Source organism: Phalacrocorax aristotelis, chromosome 1, assembly GCF_949628215.1.
Source record: "Phalacrocorax aristotelis chromosome 1, bGulAri2.1, whole genome shotgun sequence".
Taxonomy (NCBI): domain Eukaryota; kingdom Metazoa; phylum Chordata; class Aves; order Suliformes; family Phalacrocoracidae; genus Phalacrocorax; species Phalacrocorax aristotelis.
The window spans coordinates 59,872,681-59,896,194 of NC_134276.1; the positions used below are offsets into that span (position 1 = coordinate 59,872,681).

Below are 23,514 nucleotides of genomic sequence, written 5' to 3' on the forward strand. Positions count from 1 at the left end.
AGAAAAGCCTGGGGCTCTAAATGGGGAAACCTTAATCCCTGCACCCACAAAAAAATCTCAACCCCCACCATTCTTTTTCAAAAGGAGGAATGCAAGCAGTCCTTGTGCCCAGGCAAGGCAGTAATCAAAGATATGGGCCTTTGTCTCACCACTTTTCCAAGTTACCTGTCAAGCCTCTCCAATAGGAAGTGTCTTGTGCACTTCATTTATAGTAATCTTTCAGCAGAAACCTTGTTTAAAATGTGAGCAACAAAGGGTGAGAAGTTTCTAACTTTAAATAGTTAAATATTTACGATGTGATGGAAGCTTAAGAGACTACTTAGTGTAGTTTTTGTTTTCTTAAAAGATAAGCTCTTAATATTAATTCATAAAAACCTACAGGATTAGGGACCTGGTGTCTAGACTGTAGTCCTTAAAATCAGTCAGCGTAGTTTCCTGGGAGAGAGTGATAATATTGGTCCTGATTTTTGTATTTTTAGAACTTCCCCTTCCTATACGTAATATTTTTGAATTCTTTTAAATGTATTTATTTTCAGAGTGAAAAAGATTATTTATTCCAGACATGAGTTAATGAGTTCCTTATTTTTACATTTCTTTCCTGGACTGAAAATCTTGAGAACCAGGATCTTTGTTCATTCTTAAAAAAAAAAGAGTCCATCTTAAGTACCAGCTCTAATTCATAAGCTGTTTTCTGATTTTGAGTATCTTGTCAGATAAGCTCATTTTTTTTTGCATAGCTGGTATCTCTAGCTCCCTTGCCAGTATTCATTTAGTTTTGATTTTTGTTTTTGAATTTCTAATTTGTTGGAGAGATGAACATCAGTTTTACACAGAGGCTAATATACTCTTCAGATTGTGTTTTTGTTCAAAAATATACACTGACTGAATTTTTGGCATGGGGAAGGAATAAATTTAGCTTGCCTCTGAGCAGTTAATGAAATCCTGTACTAAGATAATGTGGCGAGACCACCATGGCACCATATTTAAAATAACGAAGTATTTCCCACTAGAAGTGGTGGTTCTTATCTGCTTGAAAACTTTGCCAAGCTTATCCTTTACGTTCAGAATATCACGCTTACTTCGCATCCATTCGAGACTTGTATGTCAAATTCTAGTGAAGATTCAGGTAGCGCCTTAAGGATGAGGGTTGGGGAACGAGTTCTGCTGATGCAGAAAGGTTTTTCAGCCATAGCTCTGAAGCTTGTCAAAATCTCTCATTTAGAGGAGGTCCTTCCCACCTCTCTCCTGATGAAAGGCATCCTTGTTTGGGAATTGGGAAAAGATCTTGCTTTTAACCAGTGATTAACAAGCAGTGTTAATCATTGAAGATACTTCAGTGATGGGACCAATTACTTTTTAGGAGGATGATACAGAGTTTGCATGGCAAATTCCTTTTCGTTCTAGCCTTTCTTCCTCCTGGGACTCCAGAGTTGGATGTTTCAAGTCCTGCTGTATCTCATGCTGCTAGTGGTACCTGGGTTGCTCCTGCAAAGCAAGGAATGGGATCCGTAATACTTTTTTCCCTCTTGTGGATATTTGTGCAAAGGTGCAGTTTCACAATCTCCGTAAGCTAAAGTTTTACTGCTGTTGCAAGGAGATGTTGGCCCTGGTCACATGTTCCTACCATCTCCCGTGTGCTCGGACTACTCTTTATCTTGTCATCTAAAGCAAGCTTAAAAGTAATCCATAAAGAGAAGTTAGCGCTAGCACCAGCAAAATGCAATAGACTGGGTGTAAAACATGAAGAGCCTAGAGGTCAGGCCCCTTCTTTTTTTTTTTTTTTTTTGTGGTAGAATGTGCTCTAGATTGCCTTAGTTATCATGGAACAGCACTTCTAGCTGATGGCAATTAAATTTCCTATTCATTCCCTCTTTGGCTGAGCCCATCAGATCAAGCCTCTTGCTGCCACCTGTTATTGTCAGCAGGTGCCCACAAGGATGTTGAAGGGGCTCTGAGACTGTAAAATCAGGCTTTCGGGAGTTACAGCATGTTGGGGTTAGTTACAGTGGCATCCTGTGTTTGTTCCCTGTGTGTGTTTGTGCTGTGATGCCGTTCTCAATTACTGATGTTGTGATCTCTCCTTACCTCATTGCCTCTCTTAGGTGCAGGAGGTTAGGTGGTGAGGTGGCAGATTCTGAAAAGGTGTGTTTAAGGCAGTTTGTCTTGATCAAGGATGTGTCCATTACAGATGTCCTATACAATGTTCATGGGTATAAAAAAGCAGTATAAGAAACTTTTTTGGTATATATGATGCTCCGGATAGAATAAGGTACATTTTCTTTAACTGTAGCCTTTTGTATATACCCATTTTTGTTTTTTTTTCATAGCTGATCTCTGAATATATTCTGCCTTTAAGGATTTTTTTTTTCCCCTTTAGCTTCATGAGGAACACATCTAGTTGCAGATACTTTTCAACATCCAATTCCGAAGTGAAAAATCCAGTTTGCTAAGAATTTCCAAGCAATTCTAGGCCAGCAGATAAGTTAGAGGTTGGATTTCTAGAATTTCTGTTGTATTTCACTGTTTTCATGTGACTTAGATGAAATACTAAAAAAAGTTTTCAAGGGTGCTGTGGTCTTATTTACCATCTTAAGCATTCCTGAGACACCAGTTTGCATTTAAAAACTAATAATAATAATTAAAAAAGCTGGTAGTTGCTTGCTCTCTGCTTATCCAAGCTGCTTTCCCCGCCTTGCCATTTCTCTGGGGACCTTTGAAAAGAAAGAAATATCAACTTTTCAGGAAGAATGCCATCACTGAATAGGCTGATTTTCTCTACAGGTGAAAATTTTGAAATTTAGGTCCTCATCCTGCAACTGTTTAAGCATGCTTAATTTCAAGCATGTGCTTATTTACAGGATCCAGATTTGTTTGTCTAATTACTTCACAGCACAAGTGGAGCCAGACTGTCCAACTCTCAGGCCCATCTGTTGGGAGGGGGAGGGAGGAACTTGGTTGTGTATGTTCCAAAAAGCTGTTCCACACTTAGCCATGAGATGAAATTTGACTTTCAAATCCAGAGGTGGTGTTATTCAGGAATGCATGGTTGATATTTTTGTCATAGTACATTATCCTGAGCTCAGAATGGTTGTGGTTCATGGGGAGCAGGACCACAAGGGGATCTCATGGATTGCTTCATTATAAGTGCCTATAAATTCTCTAGTACTACATATCAATACATATTATTGACTTATTTTATTTATGACACTGAGGTAGTGAGAGGTTGTTATCCCAAAGCTATAGCACTGAGTGTTGTAATACCACTATTCCATCACATCTTGTTCAATAGATTTAGATATGCCCAATTCCACTGGTACTTCCTCATGCTAGCCAACAAGTAAAATATACACATACTTTTAAAACACTTTGAAACTTCTGTAATATTTAGTGGTGTTTATGATCATATGTAGTTCTTAGTTTTTTATTTTTAAACTGAAGGCAAAGGGCCAAATCTGCTTGTTTGATTCATGCAAGAGTATGAGTAAGGAGTAAGAACAGGGCTTGGTGGAAGAACTGAATTTGTGTATAAGTCTCATTATTTAAAGATGATAAAATCAGGAGTAATATTTTTCTGTTAAGTCTGTTAAGCCTTTTTTCTTCATTTTATTTGAATATCCACATTTAAGAGGACAACACAGTCGCACACATCTCTGCCCAGAATATCTGATGTAAACTTCATATCAGTTGAGCTTAAATAGAGATCAGAGGGAGAGCTATGTAAGTACCAAAGACTGTTCGCTGTTAGAACATACAGAAAAAAACCTCAGAATTTTCTTAGAACACTTTCCAAAGGCGGGGAGGGAATCAATGAATTTTTTATTTGCTTAAATGCAGTGCATTGGACTTCTCTCAGTGGGCAGCTATAAGAACTAGTTATCTTTCATTACAGGGTAATTAGTTTGTGGTGTTTTTCAAGGAACTGTGTGTAAGATTTAAATAAGAACAACTTCTATTAGTAATACTAGTACATGCATCCTTTTACAAATAAATACTGAAGAAGGTAGGACGGTACTTAACAGAATTCTGTGAAAGTGGTGTCTTCTACTATGGCTGTGTTGTCTAACATTATCCTATATGTACACTAGCGCTCGCTCAGCTGATGAGAGGGCATCACAGAAATACTGCTTTACCATCCTCCCTTCCTCAGACTGTTGCTGCTTTTTCCAAGTGCTTCCATACCAGTGCTGGTGTAGGGAGTTCCCTCTTGTCCCTGCTTGCCCCAGCTGTGTCTTCCCAGCCCTGTGCTGCATCCTGTGGTGGCCTCCTAATGTAATTGATGAGCTTGTCTTTCAGAGATGGGAACCTTTGGATGGGATTTTTTGTTTGTTTTGAAACAGTTATTTTGTTGATCACTTTTGTCTGCAAAGTGAAAGAAACAGCATGTCTTAGTACAGAGGTAGAAATAAATGGCTATGCAGCAGCACCACCAGTTATTAGAGAAGAAAGATGGGTATGACCAGGCTCTACTTCTCAAAGAAATGGATGCTGTGAGATTTGTCCCAGACAATCTAAGAAGGTCTTGTTTTGGTTTTTAACAACAAGGATTGTGCCAAGTTCTCTGTACTGTTGGTTGCTGTACCCCTCCTCACCTGGCCAGAGATGATAATCTTCCTGATTATTCTTCACTTAGGGCTATAGAGTAGATGAGTTTACAAGGGGGATCTGGAGATCTAGACCCTCTCTCAACGCAGGATCAACTGTAACAGGTTGCTTAGGGCCATGTCCAGTTGGGTTTGGAAATATCTTCAAGGATGGAGACTCCACAGCTTCTCTGGGCTACCCATTCCTATGGCTGACCACCTTCTTCCAGTATTCCTTGCCATTATAGATCGCAGACACCTCCTGTGTCAGTCATCTCATCACCATTGCCATGATAATAGTACCGCTGTAACTCCCAGTTCTTGCCTGTTAGTGACTCTGCCACAGGCATCTCTGTCCACAAATGTAACTTTCAGTCATCCTGCTTTGTTCTGTTCTGCCTATACCTTTTCTGCACATTTTCCCCTATATACCCCATTATGTCTGGTGGCAGTGCATCTGTTGACAGTTGCCACTACTGCCACTGTCCCTTCTAGGGACTGTCCCTCAAAATCATCTAAGCACCCGTGCCTCTTTAGCTGTTTTCAGCCAATATGGCTCCCAAACTGATGGCTGTGCAGTTGCATGGGTGCTGCTTGCGCTGCAAGAGGCTGGAGGAATTGAGACCCGGGGTGGGGGTACTGTCTTTTTGGGCCAATACTTTGTGACAATTTACTAGACCTATGGAAGAGCATCCTGTCCTTGGGGCTTTATAATGGCTTTAATCTTGAGCAACTGTTGCCCCAGTCCTATCCTTCCTTTACTTGTGTGTGGGTTTTTTTAGTAGCTGCGGGGTCAGTATATTCCGGCTTTGGTAAAAGACACTGTGTTGGTTCAGTGAATTAAACCTGGTTTTGGGGGGGTGGGGGGCACCAAACTAAACCACAAACCAACCCAAACAAATGCATGCATGTGTGCATGTGCACTTTTTGTTGCTGATATGATTGATTTACTGCTTGTTTAGCTCTTAACTAATGTTTGTTAATGTGATTGACAGATTGATATTTATTTTTGAATAAATATGCCTATTTACCATATGATGTTGTTTTTTGAATGTCAGAAATTAAATCTAGTGCTATTTAACGGCTCTCTTCTTGTGGGGAAAAAAACTCCAGTTTACTAACAAGATGCAGATGCTTCCAGTTTTCTGAAGTGAACTCACTGGTCTGCTCTGTATCTTGTAGTGCAGTTTCTGGCATGTCTATAAACTCTGAAGGTTTTCAAAACAGTCTTTATCAAATGTTTGAGGATGGCTACATCTACTGAAGAAATACCACCTTGTCTTGATATCAGTGATAGCAGCTCTTTGGCAGGAAATAAATTAGTAGCCTTCGTGTGAGGACAGGGAGGATCGTAACGTACACCAACCAGTTGAGAAAAGGGAGCTGTAGGACGGTAGAATGGAGTTATCCATGTTAGAATTTGGTCTGGGCAGTGGGCTTAACAGCCTTGTTTTTATAAAGTGTTGCTTATTCAGTGTCTCTTTTTGCAGCATTTGAGAAATGACACTTTTCAATGTAGTTGTGTGCTTTGCTCAACAATGTGTCTCAAAATGCAGAGTGGTTATTAAGAGGACGATTCTAGGGTCACTTAGCTTCCTGGCTCTCAGTACCAGGGTTCCTGATGCTTAACTCATCAGTAAATTCAGTGTGGTGTGAGCTTGGATAGTTATCTTAAGTTTTAATTTGATTTCTGAATACACAGTGTAAATATAATGAAGGTTACCTAACTTTATAGGATGTCTGCAAAAATACCAGGCAGATGTTTTTCAACATGAATCTGATTTTTTTTTTTGCAGGCATACGATTAATATTCTTTGACTGCAAGCTCAATGTAACATCTCAATAACACTGCTAATTTTTCATTACTTGTTGACTTCTAAATATATTCTCAAGTTGTTCTCTCCTGCCTTGAAAAAAAAAAGCTAAGGCATTGCAAAGTGCACTTACTAATCAGGTTATATGCTTGTGTTCCATATTCATTTGCAAAGCTTCACATGCTTCTGTAGGACAGGAGAAATAGTATGGCTGTATAAAGAATGTCTTGTGCCTATGCATTTTCTCCATCTGCTCTAACATTCAGGTTTTTGAACTGTTATGTTGTTCAGTAGGGAAGACAAAAAAACTTACAGTTTGATAGCTGATAAAAGATTCTGTATGTGTCATAAACTTGGGTCCTTGGTAATGTGAGGCGTTAGTTTGGCTAGAAGGATGCTCCCCTGTTTCTCCCTCTCATCATTCTCTCCTGCTTTTTCTCCGTGAGTGCCTGGTTTTCATTTAGAGTAATGTATATTTTGTGTTAAACATCTCCATTGAGCATTCTCTGCCAAGCTGAAGACTTTTCTTCCAGACTGAAAGCCAAATGGCTTAGAAAATAAAAAGTGCTGCTAGCTTCCTCTACTGAATTCAGTAGAGTAATTCCAAACGCTTTTTTTACTTGAAACATATTAAAAATACCATTTGGTTGAATCCTAATTTAAAAAAAAAATATGTTGTCGGTTAGGAGATATAGTACTCCTGAAGAATAAATTGTACTTAATTTTATTCTAAAATAAAGTAGCTTAACAGTGCTTGGCTATTTGACTGTGGCTCAAATTTATTCTTTAATTGATAAGATGAAGTACTATGTAGCACATGAAGCAAGGAATCTTTCTTACCTTATGAACATGTTCAGGGTGGCTTTGTGCAACACTGGCACATTATGTTTTAAACTAAGAGTTTGTATCAATGATTAAACAAATGCTGCATTTACATCAGCCGAAATCTTGTGTGGTCATGCAACGGATAAACTTTTTTGTATTGCATGAAAAATGAAATGGTCTTCCTGAGGCTACATGATTTGGAAGACTAAGATTACACTTGTTAGTGTTTGCCATTTCCTTTGTGCGTACCTGATTTCTTCTCTTTATCTTCATGTAATCAGCAGCTATATCCATTTCCAGGATCTAATTGAACGTAATGAAGAAAGAGGTTGGGCTGTTAAGCTTCCACATTCTCTGTTCTTTGTGCTGCTCAGGGCGCTAAAAAGAGATGAGTTAACATAAACCTGAGTAGGCTGTTTAACCTTCTTTCTCTTCTGGAAATGTAGATGCAATAACATTTGCAGCTGAAAGGGCTCATTCGCAGTTTCTAATGTTTAAGGATGCAAATGAAGCATTTTGTCTTTTCTGTCGCCTGGAGGTGTTAAGCAAGGAAACAGAAAGAGGTTTCTAGGATTAGTTCCACAGATTTCTTTTATCATGTAAAAATCAAGGGTGGTTTCAATGCCATGAAGCGAAGAAAAGCAATATGGAAACGATCCAGGGAAAATTCTTAAGTTTCGTTTGTTTCTCTCTAAATTTTCTGGGTATCCATTGCTACTGATATAGCCGAATACTCAAACTTTTTGCAACACAGCAGGGCTAAGTTCCAGTGCCTGTGCGTTGGATGGTGTGTGTGTGTGTGTGTGGAGTGTTTTATAGATGATGAAGCAATTCACCACTGACAGTGGCATGTCATACAAACTACTGCATGTTCAAGCTTTTATTGTTTGTGTTTGAGAAATGCTCCTAAAAACTTGGATAATTCACTATTGCATCGTGGTTCTAGGCAAAGACATAAAATAATATGTAGACTATTTAACATCATAAACTGTTTTAAAGTTAAATTATCAAGTAAAACTTCAGCTTGATGATCAGATCCAGAGTGAAAACTTACAGGTATAGAGCCTAGAGGTACATTTTGTTGTTCTCACAGTGGCTTGTAGCTTTGTCCTTCTGTGCTGCTTTTCACTTGCAAAGATACGGCCTGGAAGCTGAGTACCATTTTCTTCCATTTAGAAGTGAGATATACACTGTGAAGTGTTTCGCTAATGAAATAATTTTAAATTTTAAAATGCAGAATTGATTCAGTGCAAGCTCATTTACCCTTTGTACATATACTCTATGATCATATGAGTTCACAACTTATATCTTGTTAAGGAAGATGCCTACAGATTAGTCTGATTCTTATGGTTTTGACTTTGTACGCTTAACTTCTGTGGAATTAAAGAGGAGATGACTTTAAAGTCTATTTAAAATCTATTTTCTATGCAGGATTTGTGCTTAAGGTGATGCTGACTATCTAAACTTATTCTGGCTGCTCCCTGGTGTTCTGTCCCTGGTCTCTTTTTGAGGGGTGCACGCTTTTTTGGACAGTGGAGTTAAGTAGCCTTACGTTGTTTTTATGCTGGTTCATCAACTGTGCCTTTTGTTTAAGCTGGCTTTAGAATAGTCTAACAGATTGATTTATCTCTTCCCACCCCCCAAATATTTGAATATACGTATACTACATGTTGAAAAACTTATATATGTCTATCTCTCGATATAGGATGTATAGATATATGCTGTTTCTGTGTTCTGTTGCTAGCCTGCTTTAGAGAAGGCATATTTGGGGCTTGGATAAAGCCTGTTTTCATTTGGTCCTTCAGAAGTTTGCCTGGTCCTACTGGAGGAACCTAAATATAGTACAAGATTTTCTGGTAACCGATTAATATATTTTCATAGCTCTGCATAGTTTAAACTGTAATTTGGAGACCAGTGTGAACACATTCACACCAGGATTAAATAAATCAGATATATTTCTTAGAATAATGGCTTAGAGGGAATTTGTTAACACATCTCCCTCTCTATGCCAGAGGTTGAACATGGAAACTGGCATCTGTGTTGGTTTATTTCCAAGTAAATCAGTGTATTCACATTTTCAGTTTTTTCAGTATTGCTGCCTAGAAATAATCTTTTTTCTTATTTAAATAGTGGTTGTGAAAATACTTTTGTGTTCTGTAAATTAAGTTTTAAGAGAGACAAACTTCTTGCAGCTGTCTTCAATTTTAGGTAAGGCTTTTTCATTCTGCTAGCTTTTCCCTTTTAAAAGAAACACTTCCAATGTATCACTTTCTCTTGCAATATGTATTCCTATTTGAGACAGTGAATACAGATATTTAAAATGGCACAGTATAGCGTCATAGGTGGTGACAAAGCCTGTGTGGTGGGTCTGGCTTCTAAAATGCAGTGTGTTTTGGAGCCAAGTAACAGTAAGTTTTTATTTCAAAGTAGAACTTGGAACAAGCAGTGAGGTCTGGCAGGCTGGGCAGCACAGTTTTTCACCACCATCTCCTTCCTTTAGCAAGTTCAATCTGGCACTGTCACTTTCCCAATCACCAATTAACCTTTACTTCTACCTGCCTGCTGCTTATGCAGCTCAAGGTGATTGTAATACTCCATCTCCTTCCCAAACCCTCAGACAAAACAAAGGCAGATCTCCAGAAAGAACTATAGTAGCCAAAGGCAAGTGTAGTTAGAGAAAAGTAAGATGCTACAGCCCTTTGACCTCTAGCATATTTATCTATCTACTTATATCACATACTGTATTCACTTAAGAGGTGCTATACTGTTCTGTCATAAGACTGTACAGAAGGCTGTAGTTTGCTTTTTCTGGAGCATGGCTCACTCTGGAACAAATTTTTTCAAATGAAGGATGCTGCTGTACCCTGAAGTGTTGTCTTTTCTCTCCTCTGTGTGTATATAAATGTGTGGGTAATCTGAAGATCTTCTGGCTTCAAAAGTTCTGCTTATTTCATTCTAAACAAGATTGGAGAAACTCCTGTTCGCTGAACTGCTGGAGAGTTACCACTTTTGTTGATCCACCTAGGCATGTTGCTGTTTCAGGCCTTTTCCAACTTAAAATGAATCTGCATAGAATTAAATTCTCTGTTTGTTAATACTAAATTTACAGGCTGCCTGGGCAGGTCATTGGCCACTCCTGAAGGCTCAGAGTAAATATATACAGGATAGCGGCAGCAACAGGGTCCAGCTGTTTGAGCTGATAGGTTGTTTCTGTGCATCTAGCAGAAGGCTTCAAGGCATTCTTTCACCTCCACTGCATCCTGTTGTAGAGCATTTTACCAGTTTGCTATATCCTATGTTATTGTGTGGATGCTTCTTATAATATATTTTTATAGTATATTTCTTAGGGGGATTCTTTCCCGGTGTCGAATGGACAGTTCCTGCATCGCGAGGTGATCTGTTACATCCCCACCTCTTTCAACAGTTGTCAGTGCGCCTGGTGTGGTTTCCCTTCCCACCCCCTTCCCCTGCCTGTCTTTGGATGTTTCATCTGGCCACCTCAATTGGATTTTTGTTCTGCTTCGTTATTTTCTAGGTTGTTTAAATCTGTTGGACCTTCCTTTTGCTGCCAGCTCTGCTTCTCAGCCCTGCATTTAGCCCGTGTGATTTAAAGGTTTTTGAGTCCAGCTAGCTATTACAGTCATCCTTGAGCTGTACTGCTTACCTGCTCTGCTTTGTATGTGGTGGCAGGCAGCTGCATGTATGGGTCTGTTTCCTTCCGGTGAACTATGGGTCCCTGCTGTAGATGGGAGACTGTATTTGTGGAAGATTGTAATTTTTGTGGAACTCTGGTACTAGTGATTACTAGACTACTTCTGCTCCTTCCCTTCCCCATTGGCTCTGCCTCCTTGACTGGCTGTGTGTCAAGAGGGCATAAAAGTTAAGGCAGTCCTTCCCCAGTACAACAGTGAAAGCACTCATGAGCTGCATGCAAGTATTTAATGCAAACCTTTTCCAGATTTCCCTGTGAAGAAAACTTGAGGGTTGGGACAAAACCCCTTTGAATACCAGACCTATGATAACAGTTTCTACTGGAGTTCTTATCTGTGGACCTTCCTTCATAATCTCCACCAATATATTAATGAGTAATTGTGGTAAGTTGTTACCACACTTTCTGATCTTGTTGTTATCTCACTACAACAGAATCTCGCTTCTGCTTCTCTTCTGCCCCCAAGTTGCTCCACCGCTTGACAGCATGTGTTAAAGAGTTGGTTCAGGCAGTGGCTTTGATGCTTCAAACTTGAGCCATTCTGTGATTAAAACAGTGCTCCTCAGAAGAGCAGCAACATGCTTTATTTTAAAACAAACCTTAAAACAGAAATGCAAACTTGAACACAAAAGGAGACCAGTATGACAGCATGCAGTGTCCCCCTGGACACCTGAGAGTTGAGGCTGTTGCTTTCCCTCAAAAGAAGGTGGTTGTTCCCAGTTGCATGCTCCAGCAGCTTATGTGGTCCTTCCTCCAATGCCTATTAAGCTTCTCTGTTTAGTTAATTTTAACTCACTAAAGCAATGGAAAACATTTCTCACAAAAAACCCTAGGCCATTGTCTGCCGTGTTGGTCAGCTGAGGAGTGCCAGAGCCTGCCCTAGAGAAGGGGTTAGGCAGGACTGTGGGAAGGGGTGTGCAGGAAAGGAAAGAGAATGAGGCAAAAGCAACTAGGTTGGCTCAGTTCCTTCTCTGGTCACTCCTGACAGACTGCAGACTCTGAATCTACCTAGCCAGTGGTGCTGGGGTTGAGTTGTGTTATCCTGAGTGAATTACTGTACTGTCTTCCAATAAGTATCACCTTGAGTGAGTTTGGGTAGTCTTGAAAACATCATGTGTAAGTCTGAGTTTGAGAACATATGACCTGATGGCTGTATGCAACAGATTGTTTGGCTTCTCCTGTAAATTTAATGAGCTTGTTTGAAAACCAGCTCTGTGTTTAGGTAGTAAAGTTTATTTTCAATAAGGTAGAATAGCTACAATTGCTCCTGAGGTATCTCCATCCTCTCAGCCATTTCTTCCTCAGAGGTCGGAAACATTTTCCTACAACTAACCCATTTCAGGTACCTGGGAAAGAACAAGCACAAAGCCTGCATTATTGCGTTGCTTCTGTCTAGTAAGATAATTATAGGGGTTCTTGCATCTGGAACCAGCTGGGTACTTGGAGTGTGTTTTGTCACATCAGCATGGTGTGACTGGAAGAATCCCCTCACCAAATGATCCTGAAAGAGAAAACACAAGATTCTTGATAGCTGTGGTTTTTTTGTATGTGGTGTGCCTCCTTGTTAGTTGGACCTACTCATCTTAAGCTGGTGTTATGTGCAGATTCAAATATCTTGGCTCTAATGAGGACACCAAAAAGTGTGTTTAACTGTCCATAACTAACGTGGTAAAAGGCAGAGGAAAAGTTTTAATATAGCTTGTTTTGTCTAAAGCTGGGTTGGAACTGTTCAGTCATTTCCTGCCGTGCTAAGAGGCCTGGCAGCAAGTTGGCTGGTTTGCCACATATTCATAAGCCCACAGAAGAGTATACGTTGCCAAGGGAGCTAGTGTGTATGAAAGTTTATTATGAGAGTTTTCCCTCCTTCATGCTTTCTGTCCTTAGTCCTGCTTATGCTGTCACTGAGGCTGAATCAACTACTTACCGTAGAATACAGTAATTGTGAATCTCTGCATTCATAGCTTCCAGGAGGTGATGCAAAGGAATTTGCTCTTCTAGGATCAGTCTCTTCAGTTACCTCAGGTCCACAAGAGTGTGTCAGCCATACAGGTCCTCCTAAACATCAGGAGGATGGCGATTTACGCTACCATAGGTCTGTTTGGCCCACTGTGTACCCAGAGCAGTCAGATGTGGTTGACAGACTGCGAAGGTCACATGCAGCTCAACCACAGACTTCCCAAATGGATTTCCCAGATCTTGCCTTTGTTTGTCCTACTTTGACATTGTTTAATTTTTGCTGTATTTGAGGTCCTGTGTTCCTGGAGGGTAGAGTTAGGGTATTTGTCTGGCTCAAGGGTTGGGGTGGGGGGGAAGAAGAGAGAATGAACTGCTTGTGATTCTTAAGGCACTACAAATAAACCAACTTATTGCTACTCTCAAAAATAGAGGGGCGTTGGGGAAAAATCCTATCTACGTCTTAGTCAAAGAACTAATTTTATTAGCATAGAATGTATTCTGAAATTGTTCTTATAAAATATTCCTTATTGTTTGTACCTTTAACTATGTGAAGTAGAGCAGTGATACACAGGTATCATAGGATACTTCTAAAAAAAAAAAAAAAATGCTGGTGCATGTTTATAGTGAAACTTGATGTGTTCTCTGCAGCCAGGTAATCTTCAAGGCTGGAGTATGCTGCTGAATGTGTGGAGGAGCAACAGAACTTTTGGAAGAACTTTTTTGATATGCAGTATGTAAATTTGTCTATGTATAGCAGAGGTTCTAGTGCTTGCTGCTACACTGGTAAATCGGTGTGTGGACAGACTGTCATCAGGCGCTGGAAGTTGTTCTTGCACAGTTTCACCACTTCCATGTGTTTCATAAAGTACAGATGCTAATGGATGGGTGCTGATAAATCTTTGTGGGAGCTGAAGACGTTACTGCCATGTTCTTTCTTATGGTCTATTTTTGGTATTTTCAGTATCAGGCATTAAAGTTTGGAACAGGTTGTTTAGTACATTATGTATGAGTATTGGTAATGGAGAAGTTGTCAGCTCATCACCAGAAAAGTGCACCAAGCTTTGGCAGAGGGCTCAAGAAGCATCTTTGAGTGATGGGGTCTTAAATTACTGTAGCAAGACTTGCAAGAGTTTATCTAGTAGTGCCTTAAGCTGACAAAGTCTTTTTCTGTGAGCATAGCTAAATGTAGTTTCAAGTCAGAGAATGCACACCTTTTCTCCATAAGAGGTGGCTTGATGTATTGGCTGGAAGCCAGCAGATCCCCCTTGGTTTGTTAGCTTATTTTTGATTTATGGATGTTGCAGCATGCAGAGTTATGTGGTTTCAGGTATCTTGTCATATTTCAGATTTTGTTGCTGGGAAATAACTGGATATGATGAAAACCCCAACGGACTAACCATATAGGGGACTAGCTGGTAGTAGTCCCAAGCTGCTGCTTGTTTGCAATTAAAGAGGAGTTCTGTGTAAGGCACGAAGGTTCAAAGCATTTAAAGCAGAGGTGCATGTGTAGACAAGTGAGTTTGTAAATTATGGACATTAAAAGTATACTTTTTTAAAAATAAAAGACAGATATAGGTTGTACTGGTGGTATTTGCGTTACAGCAATGTGAATGTGCTGCACATAATCTAGTACTTAATTTTTAATAAGTACTGGTTGTATCCATGTGGAATGTTACAGCTCTACAAGATTCATGTAACAAATATATTTGATAGAGCAGATGAATTTCTTGAAATGGCCTGGAGTGTTCCTACTCAGGTGGTTTATGAGTCTTTCCTGAATGGTGCTATCCTCTTCTTACCCAACTGCCTTTTTGGACAGGAGCAGGGAATAGACTGGGCAGTTTGAAAGTCCATGCCACAATGCAGTGAGAATAGACAGTAAGTTAAGCAAGATGTCCCCTACTTGCCTTTCACTGGAAAGAAGTAGTTTGGGGCCCACTATCTCTTGATGATCTCTGGAGATCCCATGTTTTTGATGGTAGATTTTGAGAAGAGGGTGGGGAGAGGAAGCAATATATGATGAAGTTGGAAGTGGTGTTGGCCAGGATGCAAATGCCAATGTTATGGCAGGAGCTGTAGAAACAAAGTATTTCCAGGTTAGGAGCGATACAGGAGGGACAGCATAATCTCCAGCTGCCAAGTATGTAAGTGAATGTTTTTGACAAAGCTTTTTGAGGTTGGAATAGAGTCTGATGACAGGAGGAACTCTGGCCTACCTTCAGGTATACCCAGGCACCTATTTAAAACTCTCTTGTTAAGAGGGAACAAAGTATCAGTTTTCAGGTTGTAACCCGCTGTTGTTTCTGAAATGCTTAGCTCCCCAAACTTTGTGTCACTATGATTTCAAACATCAACTACTTGCTTCTTGTTTCCCTTCTCCTTTAAAAAGTGAATTCTGTTGGTGCTCAGATCCTTTAGCACTATAATATTAATAGATCTGCACCTTCGTGTTGGTCTTCCTATCCCTTCCTCCCTCCTATTGTAGTCTTCCCAACTTTGTAAGACAGCTATTGATAAAATCAATGTTGCTGAGTTGCTGAGCTAATAAGCCTACTGTAGTAGAGAAGAGGTGGGCTGAGGTAAAAACCCAGATGGTTCATTGTGAATTGAAGCTAACAAGCCTTTGACATAGCTAAAGTGGTGCCCTGCATTAGGTTTGGGTGTCTTTTGGCTTGAGCTTCCTAATGTGTCTGTAATACTTATCTCGTCTTTTCTCTGTTATCTGTAGCACTGTTAGCTGACGTGATAAGAGGTTGTCTGTACAGAGCTGCTGTTGTTACATTCTTGCTGCTGGGAAGCTGCTGACAGTGAAAACAGTGACTCGTAAGCATGTTGGCAGCTTTCTGCTCTTAGAAGATTGTGAGCAGGAGGATGATGTTCCCCAACTTAAAAAGTTGTATTTTTTGTCTGTTCTGTGTTCATGTACTACCTTCAAATAAGTACACAAAACTTCAGCAAATTACTTTTCATTGTTAGTGACTCAAACTATCTGACAACCTTAACGTGTGCAGCACAAGTGTATGTCAGAAAGACAAAATATTAAGACACAAATTTTTATACAAGAAATTGAATGTTTGCCGTTGTGTTAGTGTTTGTATTAAGTAAACTGCCATTGGCTAGAAACAAGTTGTTATTAAGCATTTTACAGGTGTGTCAGAATGGGTGGGAAATCAATGAAAGAGTTGGAAAAAATAGTGCAAGGCTAGTATGCTTATTCTTTTGAATCTTTCCCCCCCCCCCCCCCATGTTAAGTTGCCTGAAACATTCATGTACTCACTGATGCATCAGTAGCTTTTAGTGAAACAGTTCTGGTAGAATTGCCTTTAGCTCTGTATAGTACTGACCCTGGAGAGGTTTGGAAAAAAACCCACCTGTGTACTTTGTCACTGAAGTCTATTGCAGGCATAGAGAAATAGAGGGGAAAATGCAATTCAGTGTTCTGGCTACATATTATAAAGTATTCTATGTTAACCTATTTCCACATTAGTATTGGAAGAGAGAGTTGCCTGAAAGAACTGGGGAAATGTTATTTTAGTTATTACCTTATTTTCAAGATCTTCAAATATGTTAAGTAAGAGACTGCGCTTTCATTTTGGTATTTCTTCAAGGTTTGGTTTTAGGAATGCATAATGGAATTTTCAACTGCATTACAGTTTAGCAGGCACATCTTTGTAAATCACTTGCGGCTATTTCAATAGTGAGTTAACTAGCCTCTGTTTTCTCAAGGGATATTTCTAACTTTCAAGCTGGGGTACTTCCACTTTCAGCTGTTTTTCTTTGGCCTGGCTTTGATTTGTATAAATGCTAATTATAGGGGATTTAAATCTGTGTGTATACATAGTTTCACAAGGTCATACATATTTTTAATGAACTGGCTGAAATGCTGCTTAGATATTGCTGCGTTGTAACATAAACAGATCACCATGTCTTCTAAATGTTTCATTAATCAGTTCAAAAAGAGAAAAATTAACAACAGTACCTGTGTAAAGCTGATTTATAGATTAATCTCCTAAAGTATTATCTTCGTTGTCTTTGCAGGCATCAGAAGGTGTCACCTTCATTGGACCTGACACACATGCTATTCAAGCTATGGGAGACAAGATTGAAAGCAAATTGTTAGCCAAGAATGCAAAGGTCAACACGATCCCTGGCTTTGATGGAGTAGTGAAGGTGAGAAATCATTTAATTAATGTCTGCCCACTGTATGGACAGTATCAAGTTGAAGTACACCTATTGAAGGTCTGATGCAGAATGTAATTATAATTTCAACTTCCTTAATAAGATGTAATTAAAGATGGGGTGCAGAATTTTAATGGCAAGAGAGCTTTGGAGAAGAAGAGAAAGTCAATAAACGATGTATTAAGGACTGCTTCTGTGGAGTGTCTAAAAATGTTTTACTTCAAATCTAACATGAAGGCAGGTAAATGTGTCAAATATCCAGTGTGGATTTGACTATCTGCACATGGCTTTATGTTTCTCAGGTCTCTACTTCTTGTTGGCCAAGATCCTGACAGCCCTAAGTTAACAGTGAAGTTTGTTACACTGTATTAATTTTCCATTTTATGGTCTGTGCTGATGGCGTAGATTCCCATGTGTTTAAAAAACTCAAGATGAGGGTGGGAGGAACTTGGTGGCTCTTTGTCCAAATCTACAGCTAGTGTCCTTCCTGGGGTTTTAGAAGGATGATTTCCAGCAGTTTTCAAAAAATATTTTGGTTGCTGCTTTTATATTTTGTAAGATGACATAAAGTATGTCTTGGTTTTGCTTTATTTTCTGCTATAGGGATTAAGCATTGGGCTCTTACAAGCTTTCCTGTGTGTCTTTATATATTTTCTGTGTTAACGTAGGTAAATAAATTTTTTTTCTTTTCAAACCTTAGTTGTATGTGCCTAAAATTTTGGTGTATTATAAACTGTTGACCTCCTGGGTTGAAATTTTTTATCCTTGACATGTCAAGTTATTAATTTTTTTCCAGATGAAATTTGAGTAAAACTTTGAGTTGCAGGAAAAAGTGAAAAGTTGGCTTCAACAACACTTTAATGTAGTTGAAGGGAAAGCTTTTCAGGTTTTATTTATGATAATCGATATTGGCCTCTGGTCATCATAAATCGTATTTACATGACGAAATAGGAAATGTCAAGATAATTGGGAACAACTGAATATATTGATGGAACGCAGACTGTATTTTAAGGAGCAACATATACGAGGTCAATGCTGTTCAGCATGGTGTCAGCTAAGTTGGATTTTAAACTGTTAGGAGGAAAAAACCCAAATCCAACTAAATGAGAAAGGTGAATAGAGTGCAATGGGGCTAAGCATCTACAAAATATCTGTTCTGATGAGGATAACAAGAAAAAGAAGAGTTCACAGACATTGCCAGATTTGTTGTTTCCACCAGAAAGGGGGGATGAAAATTTTACCTTAACCAGTGCTTTGGTTACCAGTTCTAGGAAATAAAACTTCTGATAATTGATATCCTTGCTATGGGTCTGAATATATGCCTGTGTTGTCCTCTGATTTTCTTCCTGTGATAATGTGTCTTTTGCTTGGATGAATACTGCAGTAATTTGGTTAAAGAGAATGCCTGATCTTTGGTTAGATCCTGATGTACAATTTTGCCAATTTGGACTAAGATAAGAAGGGCAAAGCTGTGTGACACAAGGTACAATCAGAAGAGCAACACACAAGGAACTGGAGACTATAGGATTTCTGCCACTCTGTGGGAGACCTGTTTTGGTCATAGACTTATGAAGCTTTCAAAATCTCTTTTTCTTGAGAAACAAAATTTTTAAAGGTCCTAGGAAGGAGTTAAGTGTCTGCTTGATGCTGGAGTGGATTAGAGGTGGCTTCAACTTCATACTGGAATTTAATAAAGCTGCAAGAAAACTGCATTCATGCCTCTGACAATGCCAGAAGAAAGATCGGTTGCACATATTCTTTGTGGATGAAGAGTTAAAGCGAACATAGAGTAACAACTTCCAGTGCTTTGTTATTCAACTCAGGATTGCCCTGAAAATCTTTGTTACTTGAAGAGTTGTCTTTCTCCAGCGCTTGTTAAATAGTGCTTGTAGATACATAGGTCCTTTATGAATAAAGGGTAAGTGCTTTCCCACTCTTATTTATGTTGCTCAGCACTTACATGTAGTAGACACTGGAGTTGCTAAGATTTTGTAATAACATCTTGGAGAAGTTGCATGCAGAAAAATCCCAGTGAGTAGAAAATTAAATAGAAATTTAAGAGAAGGAAGCCCTTCAACAGTATACTTAAGGACCTGGAAGGATCGAAGAGGAGGATGCTTGGCATAACAGACCCAACTAACTATTCTCATATAGGCAAACACTGTAGCAAATATGAAACTGAGAACAGAAAGACATGGAGTTAGAGTGGAGAGGGTAGTTTGACAAAGAGTAATTTTCTTCTCATCCCTGGTTCAGTACCTCAGTTGGCTGGGGCAAGGGCTACCCAGCCCACCCATGTAAGGAACCGGAGTCTGGTGCTGTCCGCTAAAGAGCCAACAAAAGCATTCAGAGGTAGTTAATTTCAAAATCTGTAACTACAATTAGTGTCCTAAAACCTGATTGGGAGAGATAGTGGTAAATAGTCTTAATCAGAAGAATTAGTGTAAATCCATGTGAGCAATGGCTATACTAAAGTTAGAGCTGAGAAGATGTACTGTCTGTAAATGAGTAAAGGAGGCTGAGTAATGAGCGTAAGAAGATGCCATGGTGAAAACTGGCAAAGGAATGGCAAAGGAAGAAAGATTTTTATTTGTTTCGCCACGTGCAGCCAGTTTGGTATTATGGCTGGTAGAAAAACAGCTGGATGTAAACCCAGAAGATTAGTATTTCTGGATGACTACTTAGTTTCACTGATGTCAGCAGACACATTGCAGGTTTTCAGCAAGGCTATAATTTTACTGTATTTAAGTTTCAGGTGTCTGTTTTGGCTGTATTCTTGCATTGGGGTATTGACATGGGTATTAAATGATCAGTGTATTGCTGGAAAGATTGCTGGAGACTAGACTTGAACTGGAGGTTCTCTAAACCCAGCACCCTCGGCCATGAAAACTATTATGCAGTTCTTTGTAATTAATACAATGTTTTACAGTTCTAGAAGTCTCTTAAACAGCTTTATCCTGGCATTCCTCTACATCAGAATAGTTTTGCTTTTTTGTCTCCACCTGCTGGTACCTGGCAGAGAGGCATGTACATGAAATTAGGAGGCTTGAAATTCTTATGCTAAATGAGTATTTAATGTCTTTTTAACTTAGTGAAATCAGCCATTTGTAAAAACACTATGACATAATTTTATAACTATTACAATTTTTATAAACTTTTACCGTTACATGAACGCTTTTATTTGTGCAATAAAAGATGGTGCTAAAATGATATATTTCTTTATAATCTGCTGTTTATTTTGGGAAAATGGTAGTGTAGCTAATGTGTATTTTGAGGAAACGGCAGTAAAACGTTGAGGATTTTGCTTTAAAAAAAGAAAAATGTTTTCGGTACTGGTGTGGTTTTGTATATTTTGCACATATGGACTTTTGTGTTGTGCAGTGTCATAGCATTTGGTTTTTGCCACCCGCGCCCCCCCCCCGCAAATGTTGTGTATCTATTATAAGTTCTTTGCACCAAAAATCTAAAATAATTGCGCTAACTTTTTATAAGTACCCAAACTGCTGCCGTGTTTATGTCATATGCAAGTGAAATGCATGATACTAAAACATACTTTCTTAGGGAAAAAGATCAAAAGACTTACCAGATACTGAAATATGTCAGTTGTTAGTTAATTTTTTGTTTATTAGCTTTTCTCTTCAAAGCGTAGCATATTTTTTGTTTTCTATTTTAGAAACACTCTTTGAAGGCTAAGGAATTTGAATATGCAATGATTTTTTTATCTTAGAGTTTGGGTTCTAATATATGAGAACTGTAAAAGAAACAGATGTTGAAATAGTGTAAATTAATAACTGTGCTGGGGAGATGACTTCAGCCTGTTCAAGCCAGAACTGAGACAATTAGTGCTGTGGATACGATGCTGCTTATTACTTGAAGTTGTCGTGTGCGTGTATAAAAATACAGTGGCAGTGAAAAGTTCCCCTCTAATGATTTGCAGCTTGTCTTCCTGTGGACTGCAATGTGTCAGTTAGCCACTTGTTTGCAGGTAACTAAGTGAAAAAAAATTACCGTTTGCTTCCCCCCTCTTAATTCTATTTTGCAAATATATGAGTGAATTTGCAAGAGAAAAGAAATGTAAAAGTTTCCTTCTCGACTATAATCGTGGCTCTTCATCAGTCATCACTCTTCCTGCATTTTGTTCAAGAGGCTCTAATTGTCTGCATTTGGCAGGTTTAACACTTCCTGACAGAGAGGCTATTAAGGGGAAGTATTCTCGCATAACTGTCACAGGCAGGAACAAAGAACCTTCAAACTCAATGTGTGGAAACCACTAACATTCTTAAATGACCCTTTTCATGCATTTTATCCCTTTAAGCTAAAATTTGGAGGGTGCAGGGTCATAGAAAGCAGCAAGGTGTAATAAAACAGTAAACCCTGATTATTTTTTTTTTTTGGGGGGGGGGAAGAAGGATTTTTGCTAGATTTATCTCTTGACTTAAAAACAATAGTTATTTGGAAAAATCTCATTAACAGATGTGACTGGAGTAAAAAGACTTAAAACTGATGTTGCTTTCAGGACTGCTTTGAACTTAACAAGCACCGATTTGTGGAGCAGACTAGCTAATGAAAGGAAATTAAATTTTCTGACAACTTCCCCTGCCAGCCCCCTTATTCTTCATGGGGCTGTTACTAGGTACTGAAGACTTTTAAAGAGGATTTTGTTTTATTATCGGACATAAATGAACCAGGTATGAACATTTCTTATGTGTGGGTTTCTTTTTTTTTTAAGTTCTGACCTGGGTGCTTTTAAAACGGATTGCCTTGAAAGCTTTAAAAATATCAGGTTTCATTTTAATGTTCATAAGTCAGCCCCCATAGTTTCAGACACACTTAGCAGCTGGTGGTTTCCAGACATTACTGCCTTCCATACAAATTGTTTAATGCATGTCGCGGAATAGTATAAATATTAGCAAATTTGGATGGAATTTTCAAAGTTAACCTGTACCACTGTAATTTAGCCCTTTTTCTTTCTAGTATTATATAATGGAAATATAGTTATCAGTAGAAGAGCCCAGAATTAACTACTGCAGGAGAAGAGATTTAGTTCTTAAGAAGTAAGAGCTTCAAGTATTTTGATTTTTATTCTTTGGGTTTGGTAGTACCTTTTTCTGTACCAGGCAATAGTGGTATGAGTCAGGTGAAGCAATAGGCGGCATCAACAAAAAGATTTTTCTAATTGTTGTACGCTAATAATGTGTGGACTCTTTAATGGAAACAATTTATGGGAATCTTCTCATTTCAGATACGGTTTAAAATGATGCATTTAAGGTTTATTCTCTCTTTAGAATGCAAAACTTGTAAAAGTGAAATGTTTGTGTTATTTCTTTAGTAGATAAAAAAAGTCTTTAAAGAAATTCTGCAAGGTTTTTTTCTGAACCTGAATCACTCCCGAACAATAGAGAATCAACTCCCCCTACTGACAGCAACCAGAAATACCTGTGAGGACAGAAAAAGAGCTGGCAGTGGACAAACTTTAACGATCTGATTTATGGTCCATTATTGATTGTAAACTTCTAAATTCTAGCATTAAATTCCTACAACTGCAGAAAATAATTTTGCGATCCTGGTTGTGTTTCCTGTCAGCTGATTCCTCGTTGCTTTGAGTTTCTCAGAATACTAATGATGAGGTAGAATTTACATTCCACTTATGGTATTAATTTTACATTCCTCTGGCTGAAAAGGGTCAGAAGGTTGTAAAATCAAACATTAAATGAATCAGAGGAGACAGTAGTGCAATATATGACTGCCCTCAGGACATAGTGCAATGGCTGATGGGATTAACGTTGGGTCTCATTTCCTGCTTTTACAGGATGCAGATGAAGCTGTCAGAATTGCAAGGGAAATTGGTAAGTTCTTAAATTAGCTATGGTGGGATTTGTGTGCCTCTCAGCAGACATGGTTGACTAAATTGAATGTGTAATAAGTAATCCCTATAGAACAAATAATGTTTTAATAGTTTTCAAGTTCCCTGTTGCCTATAGGGCTGGAAGAATCTAGGCATTAACGCCCTGTCTCTTAAATCATCACATTTTAGCTTTACAAACTGGACTTTACAGAACAAGTGCAGCCATGATTTGTGGAATGCATGTAATATGCAGTAATGAGTAGCTCACTAAAGGAGTTTCTTTCAAAGTATGCCTGCTATTGGACATGATAGTCAGACGTTAGGCATGGTACATTTCTATTTCTGTGGAGGCTGACACCAGTGATGATATGATCTTCATTCTTCATTGCTGGGTGGACTGCAGTTAGCCTGAATATCATCCAGACCATCAGCCTTTCTTCTGTGCTTTCTGGAATAAAGTCACTATTCAGCTTCTGAATATCTTAGAGAATGGTGAAAAGAGCAACCAGCAAACTGTCTAGGACTCATTTTGATGAAGGTCAAGTGTAATATGTGTTTAATGAGTTTTGGCTTTTATTTACTAAAGCTTAGTATTAGGCAAAATAT

The 23,514-nt window shown here is 38.8% G+C and overlaps 1 protein-coding gene across 2 annotated transcripts in view; it reads left to right on the forward strand.

The window, feature by feature from the left end:
• Positions 1-23,514, forward strand: part of PCCA (propionyl-CoA carboxylase subunit alpha) — a 293,304-nt gene that overhangs the window by 67,456 nt on the left and 202,334 nt on the right. For both annotated transcript variants that reach the window (XM_075090133.1, XM_075090123.1), the window contains exons 7-8: positions 16,923-17,054; positions 22,873-22,909. In XM_075090133.1, the coding sequence (XP_074946234.1) occupies positions 16,923-17,054; positions 22,873-22,909 (169 nt within the window). The remainder of the gene's footprint in view (positions 1-16,922; positions 17,055-22,872; positions 22,910-23,514) is intronic.